The 11,563-nt window shown below is 32.2% G+C and overlaps 1 protein-coding gene across 6 annotated transcripts in view; it reads right to left on the bottom strand.

Annotated features, from left to right (window-relative positions):
* The window catches only part of LOC109533087 (hemicentin-1), a 168,044-nt gene extending 157,026 nt beyond the window's left edge, over positions 1-11,018 (bottom strand). For 3 of the 6 annotated variants that reach the window (XR_007281416.1, XM_048666102.1, XM_048666103.1), the window contains exons 1-2: positions 10,877-11,017; positions 2,927-3,113 (exon numbers count right to left, since the gene is read on the bottom strand). Coding sequence is in view for 3 of the 6 variants with exons in the window: in XM_048666102.1 (XP_048522059.1) it covers positions 2,927-3,113; positions 10,877-10,946 (257 nt within the window). In the remaining 3 variants the exon portion in view is untranslated. Of the gene's footprint in view, positions 1-2,926; positions 3,114-4,129; positions 4,304-10,876 lie in introns of those variants that run through there. The other 3 variants (XR_007281415.1, XM_048666101.1, XR_007281414.1) reach the window with 2 other exon arrangements.
* Positions 11,019-11,563: the final 545 nt, after the last annotated feature.

Below are 11,563 nucleotides of genomic sequence, written 5' to 3' on the forward strand. Positions count from 1 at the left end.
ATAATAATTTATAATATTATCTACACGGAATATATTAATAAATATATTCCGTGTAGAATAAAGAATTATATAACACAGCTAGACAACTAGATAAAAACTGTATAAACAGGCAGATTTAAAATGTGGTTTATCCTATCTTGTTTACACTTTTGGGCATCCGTGAATACTGTGCAGCTACTAAATTTACTTTGGTCTGTTTCACATTCTCCAACAAGCCGAATATCGTTGAAATATTAACAGTGTCCAACAAAAATCCCTGGTTTGTCGACAGATTTTTTCAAAGAAAACTTAAAAACAATGCGCTTATGATATCTAGCAAACAGGTACCGATAAATCCCAGGAAAACCGATTTCTTCAAGAACATTTCACAAGTAAATATTTATAAACCCTATGCAGATTTGCTTTTGCGCTTGATTGCACACCTTCATCCCAGCGATCTTTCACGTCAAAACCACGATTAAATCCCAGCGTCAGCAATAGTTCTGTTTGAAGGTTCAACCCGTTAGCTCTGCTTATATAGAGCTCAAACATCTAAAACTGCTGACTCCCGAAATGTTTGAGCTGTAAACGAAAATAAGATTCTAGTACGGGAAACGTAGCGAAAAGACAAGCTGTGCAGCTGCAGCTTCGCTTCTTAGCAGCGGATATGAAAAACAGTTTGTTGCTTTGCTTATTATATCTTCCAGATACTTCAAAGGGTGCTCGAATGCACTGAATATTTAGCAGAAACGCTGCAGTTGTTATGTCGATTTAAGCTTGAGTTCACATCTTGAAATAATATTTCTTTGTTTCAAATATTTCATATAACTTTGCGTGGTAGCATTTGCAGTTCAAGAACCGTAAAGGCGACACTGTTTAGTAAATATCTGGAAGCTGGAAGAATTAATTGAGTATTTGCGCTACTGTAAAAGAAAACCATCTTTCCTTTCTTGGTATTAGTTGGATACTTGGATGTGTTTTAATGTGCTTCATTTTTTGTTGGATCGCATGGTTCTAGTTTTTATTTTTTTTTTCAAATGATTTTATCCATTTCAAAATCACACCTTTTTGGGGCTTGCATATAAGACTATTATTTTTAATCTGATAAATGGTGTTACAACTCCAGAGAGGAGCAAATTTTCAGTTTTACATTATATATAATAATAACTATATTAAAATTTCAGTTACATTGCAGTCTCCTTCGCACGAAACTTTGGTACTCAATTTCAATTTTAAACGACTTCAGTGTTCTAGATTGTGATAAGAAAAAATGAATGAAATATGAAGGCGTACAAACATGTGTGTGCAATAAATTCATAATAAGTCAACTGGAAGAAAACAAAATCCCAAAAATATATTTAAAAAATAATTTTGTACGGTATTTCAGAGGCAAAGATTTTAAATTGAGAAAAAAATGATTATAAAGTACCGGCAGTATTTACTTTATACCAATTTTCATCAGGAAGGGCAACTTACGTTTTGTTGATCGTCATCCTATATTTTAGTCATGAAGAAAAAATAATTTCAGAAAACTTGATTATTTATTAACTTTTCTATAATTTTTTAACTGATCTATGACTATCTATGAAATAAAGTTGCCATGGAAAGAAAGTGAGGAAATCTAATATTACAGAACTCTGATCAGATCTTATTCTCTCTCTCATTTTAGTTACAAGTGAAATTTATTTCATAAATAATTTTTTCAAAGCTCTTAAAAAAATTTTGACAAAAAAGTTCTTAAAATTCCTACGGAAATCTTGGCCAAAATGTAGAATCATTTTAGAAAGTGGAAAACATTAAAAAGTTTAATTATCAAAGTTTATAAAAAAATTATATAGAAATAATTCCTCCTTCAAAATATAGGAGGAAGGCGACCACCATGTCGGAAACATTTTACTACCTTATATGCCTTTATGATAATAATTTGGAATGTTTTTTCTGAATTCGAGTATTTGTCGCGATAGATGCCAGTTCATCTTTACTTTAGCATTGATGTCTCAATTTTTTTTAATTTTTATTTTCATTATATTTGTTTGATTCTCCTTATTGTTAGCTGATTTATGGTCAATTCAATGCTCAAGTTTGTTTGTTTACTTTCAATCAATTCTCGATTTTCTTGGCCAATTTCAAAATATTTAATTTCTTTTTTTGTCACACTCTAGAACATCAAAGTCGTTTTTCATTGAATGTCAGAGTTTCGTGAGAAGGAAACTGCGATTATATAAAATATTTAATGAACGATTATTATAGGAACAGCAATAATATGATGATTAAATGGTTTTAGTCAATAATTATCAAATAATAAATTAATAATCATCGAATTAAATTGAGTAATAAAATTATTATTATAGAGAAAAAATTGTTACATAACTTTAAATAGAATAGGTAGGAGCAATTATGTATTTTTCAGTAGATTCTAAATTTATAATTTAAAGTCAGTTAATATATATTGCTCTTAGTTTCCAAGTTACCTTTAGTTCATGAAGACTCAAAACATAACTGACAAGTAACAAAATACAGATTTAACGTAATGTTCAAAAGAAAAAGACCTCGCTACGGAAAATAATGGGCAAAAGATGTCACAATAGTTAAATAAAAAACTAGGATTATACTCCAGAAAACGAAAAGGTATCTGACAAAAGTGCAAGTACTTAATAAGTAAAAGAAAATGTGCTCTTAAAACCATCAAATTAACCAAATTCTACAGATGCTATTTGAAATAATATATTTTGGTTAAAGTTCGTGGGTTAGGAGTGTCAAATTTTCATTTTATAGATAAATCGATTTAATGAAAAAATTGTAATACCAATGAATAATTGTCGAAGGTTTCAAATGTCAAGACTAAAGGTATTACATTGAAATTTACTAAACCTTTAACTTAATATTCAAATTTTACGATTTCTCAATTCTTGTCCACTCACATTTTTAAAGCACTAGCCAAACTTACCTTTCTTTTGCATCGCCTTCTGGCCTCCTGATGGTACCAGCGTGGCTGAGGACGTATATTCTCGAAGTATCCTTGTACCATTTAACGCTGTGCAGTTTTCCACACAATCCCGGATTCACTGGACATGGTAGTCGGGCGGTTGTGCCCACATGAGCATACATGTCTTTCGTTTTCGTTCCAGCACCAGCTGAAAAATAAATTATTTCAAATCCCTTTTCCTCTTGTTATTCCCTTTAGTTAAAAATAAATATCAAAAATAATAAAATATCAAAACGTAAATCAGATGCCTCGTAGCATTCAAAGAAGCACAGAAGCTCAGCTTTGACCAACTTAAATTTACATGACTGAACATTTCTTGGATGTCCCTCGATAACTTCTACTCAAAGATAAGATATCCAAATTCGTATGCTGCTTAGTTCTAAAAAGAAACTTCCGATATATCAAACACCACTTTGAAAACGCCAACTGAGAATAAACTAGGCAAACTTCCATATATACTTCTTAGTAGGCCCTGACTAATTTTTTCCTTCATTTCCTCGGGAAATCTGTTTATACAGATGCCGTAGTTTGTGATTCGAGTTATCATCGGAAGTTATGTTATATAGTTCCCAATATTTTTGCGAAACTTCTTAGAGATTTATCAATGGTTAAACTTCGTTGGTTTAACTTTTGAACGAGATCCGCTTCCTTATTTTCTATCCGGATTCTGAATATAAATCGAACTTGGTCTTGGCTAAAAGTCCACTATTTTATGGAAATTTTATATTCGGTATTGCAAGCGACTTGGGAATATCGGACAGAATAAATAAAAGTTTCTCGTGTATTGGATACGTTCATAATACCTTTGATATAATGCAGTAATTTGAAATGGAATATTTTACTTGGTTTAATCGGAAAAATGGTCGGAACATCAAATCCAAGCACGCAAGAATGGTTTCGAATAAATGATATTTTAAATGTATATATTCGAGAAATCCATCAGTGGTAGCTTGCAATCCCGATCTTAAGAGGCAATTTGAATAAGATTATTAGTTTATAAAAGACTGCCGAAAAATTCCGCTTAAATACCAGCAAAACTTTGCAAAATCTGGATTATAGTGTTTCGCTCGGCATATACAGAGACGTCGTGCACAACTGAGAGCTCTGATTCTTGAGAAGGATCTTTTAAAATATACGGAAGATCAAAATAAATTAACAAATTACCATATTTTCGAATATATCCATTGCTTTCACAGAAGCACAGAATAATCACTAACCACCAAAAAGCTTTCATTTTTATTTTGTTCTACACATCACGCACAAAACAATTCTGGAAAACTTTTTGTTAATAAATCAGCGGTTTTTCCGCGGCAAATTTGCAAAATCGGTTAATGCCGGTTATATAAAATTAAAAATACGTTGATCTAGATCAGGCCGGCGCGCCGGTTTACGACTGAACCCATTGTCAACCCATCAGAAGCCCCCCAAGAACACCTGTAGACGCTGAAGGCCGGAAGTTCGAAGTGCACACTTTTGATGATGTTATACTTTCGATATACACAGAGAGCCAAACAGTCGATCGACAAAACTTGTTTACCGTGATTAAAGTAAACACTTTTGTTTACTTGATTGCTGGGCGAGTCTCCGATTGTTATTGTTATCGCATGTGCAAATTCCAGTGAACATTTTTTTAATGTGAATTTATCTTGCTTCAACCAACTCCCAAGCAATTATGTTAATATTTTCAAACGTTTTCGCTGACAGTATCAGTGCTCCAACAGAACCTTATGGACGTCTGAATTGAAAAAATCTCGAATTTCGGCATAAGCCCAAATTGATAAAATTTATCTGAATTTTGAATTTTCTTCTTGAAACTGAAATTTAGTTTTCCACAATTTAAGTCAACCAGTAACTGCTAATAAAGTTGTATAAAAAGATTCAAGCGTTAAAGAGGTTGGAATTGCAGATTCAAATCTCAAAAGCTTTGCCCTAAAATTTTTGAGAAAAACGTATGCACTTTACATAATTTTTAAACTAAAGCAAGAAAGCTTGTTTGGGTCACCATATAAACAAGCCACTGCAATATACCCTTGCCATGTCCAAAGAAATTTAAACCGTCTCGAGTCATGGTTCGCCGAGTTTGTTCCCACCCCATTGTGCTTCGTTTCACTTGCGTGCATGCGAACCTGAACCATTGTTCTGGGTTCGAAAAAGTTGCTTATAAAAATGACGCAAATCTCGCACAATTGAAAAATGGCTGATTTAATGGAACGAATCTAAATTTCATTTAATTATGTTAAGTTGTCTTTCAATGTATATCGACTATCAACATTCGAAAAAGTTAGACATTAAAAATAAAAAACGTTTTCTGTTTCCTAATTATTGGCAACCAAACAATGATCATCTAAATAAAGTAGCTATAGTAATCCTAAATAAAAATTTACGACTATTTTGAAAGAAAATATCCATACTAACGGCTGTGATATAATCAGACTCTTATCAAGCAGCTCTAAAAAATAGGGGCATAATATAACGTAGGAAAAGGCAGGCTTTCTAAACGATCGTGTACATAATGTAACCGATTAGAGACAGCAATAAAATTCCCTGTTTTGGGTTTACGCGTGTCGTTTCATAAATGGGTTAGAATATTAAAATGCTTCCATTCTTATTCCAAGATATTTTTACTTGCAGATTATGAGATATTGCGGCCGTGTGCCGGCAATAAAAAAGCGTTAAAAAACGAACTCAGCAATAAACAAAACTGGTTTTAGGTTTTAATCTCGTAGCATTAATGTAATTTGATAGGGTACGAACATTATTACTCTACCATTCCAAGTTGGGAATATTGTCATGACAAGGTCGTTAAACCAAGTTGTGGTTACCCACACGAAGATAGAGTTAATTGCGCTTGCTAGCATGTGATATCCTTTATCTGCCATACATTAAATCATTCAAAATTTATATTCAGACTTCTTTATAAATATAAAATTGTCCCCTAATTGCAAAATAATTACGCATGAAACAGCAAATACCGGGTGTCTGGCGAGTTTACTTCTCTGACTAGGGGCAAGCAGCAAAATGCATTTTTTATGAAATTCTGAATTTTCAATGGTTCATAAAAATAATTGGGATAAATTTACAAAATCATATGAAATAATTGAAAGAAAACTATGGTGACAGAATCAGAGAAATCGAGTGAAATAATCCTCAGAAAGTTGAACAGATTGATATCAGAAGATTTCGGGTACCAACCTGACAAAAAGTGTGGTCCAATAACGTCATTATTAATTATTCGGAGCCCCAACTTTTACGGACAATCTTCTCTGAAAACAAATTTGTCGAATACTATGAAGGTTCCTGATTGTTCATAGAAAATAATCATTGCGTAAGCTGCTGATTCCTTCTTTTCAAAATGCAGTTTGGACACAGAAAAAGATTCTCGTAATAATATCCATGTGATCGTTCTACAATCAACAAACAGGAACTATTTGGGGAAGATCCGGAGGAAAATTTGCACGAACTCGTTGATAATGATCAGGGTTTAGTTCATTTTGTTGCAATTTGCCGTGCACAAATGTCATAAGTTTCTCCAGTAACTGCCGAAATTCTTCTTGTATTAGCGTCGGGATTATTTTCCTTTGCATAACTTTTCTTTCGCAAGTCAGCTTACAGAACATATCTTCTTCTACTTCTTCGTTTCTTTGGCTCTGACATTAAGCAATGTGTCAGCTGAAGACAGCATATATGTTAATCGAAAAAACATATCTCTGAGTCTGATCTGAGTGCTAAATTCTGATCAAGATCAGGCAAATTGCAAATTAGTAAATCTCCAAGTCATTTTTCATTAACCGTAGACTATTCAGGATCATAAAATTGAAGTTTTTGTTTCGAGTAAGTCATAACATTCAAATACAAAGTATCTGGAATACTCTAACAGACACCTTACATATGCTACGAAGAAATGCTTTAGCAAGGTGCAAAATGGCATGTGCCGATGCAGAGAAAAGTAAACTTTTAATTTCGAGTTAACGATGTTCCTTTGAAATAGAACCATGTCATAAAATACATGTTTTACTCCGCTTTGTTTTGCATAATGTTCTTGGTCGAGTTCTTCTTTCATTCAGTAGATGTGAAAAACCTTTGTCCATAAAACGCCTTGTTGTATAGGAAATGATAACTGTGCTTTTCGTTGTAAAATTTTGCAATCACTCACTCTGGTGATCTTTGTTATGAAACTAATGGAGAAAAAAAAGAAGAAAAAAATATTTCCAAAATACAGTCATGAAATAAACTATCGTTTCTCTACTTTGAATCCAGAAAATATTTGGTGTCTTTTATTAAGTAACCGACAAACTTTTGAGTATATACTTTAAACAATGTATTTCTGTTTAAATTAAGTACCTAAAAGTTCCTTTTTCCGAACCTATCCTATCGAATTTGACAAGGCTTTATTTTGAAGTGTTTTACGACTGGAAGCATCCTAACAAGGTCTTGATTCTGCTGCTTAATATGTTAAGGTTTCCATCTCTTTAAGCTGAAATGACACGTTATTTTTAACGAGAAAAGAAAGTGAGTAAATTTAACATCTAATCTGAACTGCAAAATAACTGGACACTTGGTTTCCTCCACGTAGACAATATTTTGACCAAACTGCTAGTGGTAATTGCAAACAACGAGCTAACGTATTTGCTCAGTTAAGCGGCTGACACCTCCGACACATTTCGAAATTATCGTCCGGCTGAACTTAACTTGTATAATTTGTACCAGGATAATAGGGATTTATGATCCTGCGTGTTCCATCGAGTTCTCCAAAAGACTTAAAAATAATTAAGAGCGTAGGCGGTGGTTCGCTTTAATCCTGGACGCGAATTGATAATTAATATTTACAATTAGAAACCTTTACTAAACTGAAAGTTAAAACCGTGACAAATCTTTCCGCTTTAACCATAGGGAAATATATTTAGCGAACTTTTTGTCAATTACAGTTTTGCGTCAACGAAAAGCTTTTTCGTTAATAATTTAATATAACAGCGGAGCTAAATTAGTCCCAACTTTCCAGTTTACTATAAAAAGTTTAGAGCTGCTCCATTACTTTAGAAGCTTTTGCATGAAACTGAAAAATTATTCGAATAGAAAACTTTGGCAGTAGTTGAAAAATGGCATACCGCGTGAAAGAAAAGGCAAATTAGGTTTTTTGCAGCACGAAAACTGGCTAATTGAAAAATAACAACTAAACTTTGAAATGTTTATCAAATGAAGTAAAACACTTAAAAAGTAATTTATGTTTATATTTGTTTATAAACAATCAGTGGCTATGTTATTGAGAATCTTCTACTCACACCTCCCTATTATAAAAGTACAGACATTGATTAGAATTTGCAACTTTGAAATACGGTCCAGACGAAAGATGGTTACATGATCCAACGATTTTTTTAAAGCAAAACACGGTATTTTTCGAAATAAATAGATAAATACGTACTACCCAAAAGCGATGCCATGTCAAGGCATCAAAACTCTTTTTGTGCCTTTGTTTCAGGTCAGATAATGGAGTTTCCAGACAAAGGCAAAATAGGCCATTATTGGCAGCGTTTTTGTTCGTTGATGGGATTATTTTGTTAGTCTGGAAAAATCGAGTGATTTATTTCCAAACAGAATTGTTTCCACACTTTCAGGATAATGGAAAGGTAAATTAAAGTTGATCTAGTGACAAACGGATTTAATCTATTTTGCCATCGAAAGGTGAACGATGAAATCGACAATTCATATCTAAGCTGTTCTTGCTGATCAAATTACGTATATGATATGCTGACAAATTTTTTTGGTTATGGTTAAAACGAGAATGGTCTATTCTTATTGATAGCAATTTAGCTTGAGTGCATTCCGAAATAACATTCAATTATGATTTTATAATTATTTTATCTTATTATTATTTTTAATTATATAATTTTGTGTTACTTTTATATGATTTTATAATTACAATTAGTAATTATATAAAGATGTTTCTCTTTTAAAATAAAAATAAATAATCATTTTGCAGACTGCAAACGAAGAAGACGGTTACCTTGCAGACTTAATATGGCTAAATTAACGAAAATTTCCTAAATGCGGAAAATTCAAATCTGCAAATTATGGTTAAAAATCAGCGCAGAAATGATGCGTCCAGTGAGAGGTTAGTTACTTACAGACAAGTAGTAGACAACCCTAACACAAATTGGCTATGATACATTTGCGGTTTGGTTTTAAATTGTGCGCTTCAAAAACACTTTCGAGATTCGCATAAGTTAAAGATATGTACAAGCTAGAGAAACTGAGAGACAACCACATTTCTTCGGAAATATCGAAATTAACTGCCTAGTAATCCTAAACGTTTGAAAAGTATAGTTGCTGGATATTTTGGTAGCGTTTTGTTAAGGATACTGATTTTGAGAGGGAAAAGTTCTAATCGCAAACTCTTTAACATTTGCGACTGCATAAATTTCTTCATTTACAATCGCAATCGCATGTGTTACTCATTACCGCAATGTTAATTGAAACTTAATGATTAATTGAAGATTAGAAAACCGTCACACATTTCAATTTGAATTAAATTGTAAAGTAATATATGACAATATTAGTCCGAAACGAAACAATTTAATTAAGGCAGGCCTGGTTTGCGAAGAAGTTTCTATTTAAAAGAATGCTAACTTTTATTGCTCTGAATTTTCACTAATTTGAAACACTCCATGTATCAAACGCATAGAAATTTGTCTAATTTTTAACACGTTTATAAAGCCTTCACGTTCGAAGTTGAAAATATGCTCACATTATTGACAATCATGTTACTCACAGCCGTTCTTAGTGGTGTTTCTGGGGAAGATGCGTTTTTCAACTACTTTTCAGTCAATGAGATTTACGACTTTTCCTTGAGAAAGCAAATAATGTCCAGGCGTTAACAATTTGAAAACCAAACTCAACGTGGAAAATATATATTTTGTAAGTACTTTTTTCACATATTTTCTGGATGTTTGGGCTGGTTTTGAATAATTTTGTTTTCTTTTACATTGCTTAATTGCATGTGCTTTTAAAATATATAGTTCATTTTTGCTTTCTGTTGACAAATATTGGGTCAGCTTTGATTAACACTGGTTAATGGGTGGTTTTATTTTAAAACATTAACCAGCTATTGTGATATATGCAGCATCGCTATGGTGAAAAGTGTTAGGTTGTTGGCCTGTTTTCTTATGGAAAAATTACTAACATCAATTATCGGGAAATAGTCGAAAACAGCATTTCAAAAACTAGGAATAAAAGTTATCAAAATTATCTATAAGAGAAGCTAGTCGTCAAATTTAGACGTAAAATCCTAATAAAATAGCCGGAAAATAATACGAAGAGAGGTATACAAAATGGCACATTACGCAAGAACATTTTATAGCAACAGATGCATAATATAGAAGCAACTCACAAAAGCATTCGAGTAAAAGCTCGATATAATTATTAAATATACAGGTACACATGCAAACTGTTAACACATTCATCTATTAATAAAACTCAGATAAAAAAGGACAGGATGGCAGTTCTTCTTGTGAATGAGCAAGAATTAAACAAGAATTACAATTTGAAAATAAATATTAACCGCATTTAACACATTAATAATAGCTTGATAATAGTTTGTACCCATCAATGAATTATTCATCCATTATTTATCCAGCTGCCAGAATCGAATTTAATGCGGAAACCTGAATGAAACTTCATTGATTGCAGACATAAAGTATTTTGCTGCTTAGTTCATTCTGCAGTAAAATTTATAAAATAATATAACTCCTTATCGCGTCCTTTAGCGAAATGTTGATTGAGTAGAAAACGGTCAAAACAGTAAATGTTGTTTAACACCAGATAGGAAGCAGTTACGTTGGTATTTTAAAGCCAACTATCTCAAGAATATTTTGCGCTATGGAAATGCTTTCAACGAAACTCAAAACATAAACATACCTGAATCTAATCCGATGTTGACAAAGACAAACATGAAACACCATAAAGTAGAGTACCCGATTTTTTCCATCACAAAATGTTAAACACAATCCGACTTGAAAAGAAACACCGTCAATAAGAACGATGAAAGTTGAACTGTCATAGCTGACAGCGTATGACAATAATTTAGTAACTAGGCAATTTCGTATTTTATATTATTTTCAATTTTTTTTTTAATTAAACTTAATTATTAATCAAATTAATATGTGAAACTTTTACTCGGATTAATAGAGGAAGAGAAAGGTAAACATATAAAATTAGTTTATTTAAATCAAACCACCAACCCCTTATGAAAGTAGGAAATATACAGGGTGGTTCAAAATTGGCGTCATTCCTTTTAAGGGGTGATAGAGGTACACTTGGGGAGTACGAGAAAAATATTGAAAATTTTTTTCCGAAAATTTCTAGAAGATATTAACAGTTGAAGATCAAATTTCAACTTTGTTATTAAGCATTATTTAGAAATTGTTCCATGTTTAATTAGTAGCATCTTGGAAAACTAATGTCTTGGCTTCAAAATACGAAAATTTTTGCTATCCAAAAAGTTCTCTTCTACAATTTTTTCATGAAAATTCACAGCGGCAATGATGTTTTCTGCCATAAACAGATAGTTACAGGTGGATAACCCTTGTTAATAAAAACAATAAT

This window comes from Dendroctonus ponderosae, unplaced genomic scaffold (assembly GCF_020466585.1).
Source record: "Dendroctonus ponderosae isolate FM_Combo_2020 unplaced genomic scaffold, Dpon_F_20191213v2 Dpon_F_20191213_4, whole genome shotgun sequence".
In the NCBI taxonomy this organism is placed as follows: Eukaryota; Metazoa; Arthropoda; class Insecta; order Coleoptera; family Curculionidae; genus Dendroctonus; species Dendroctonus ponderosae.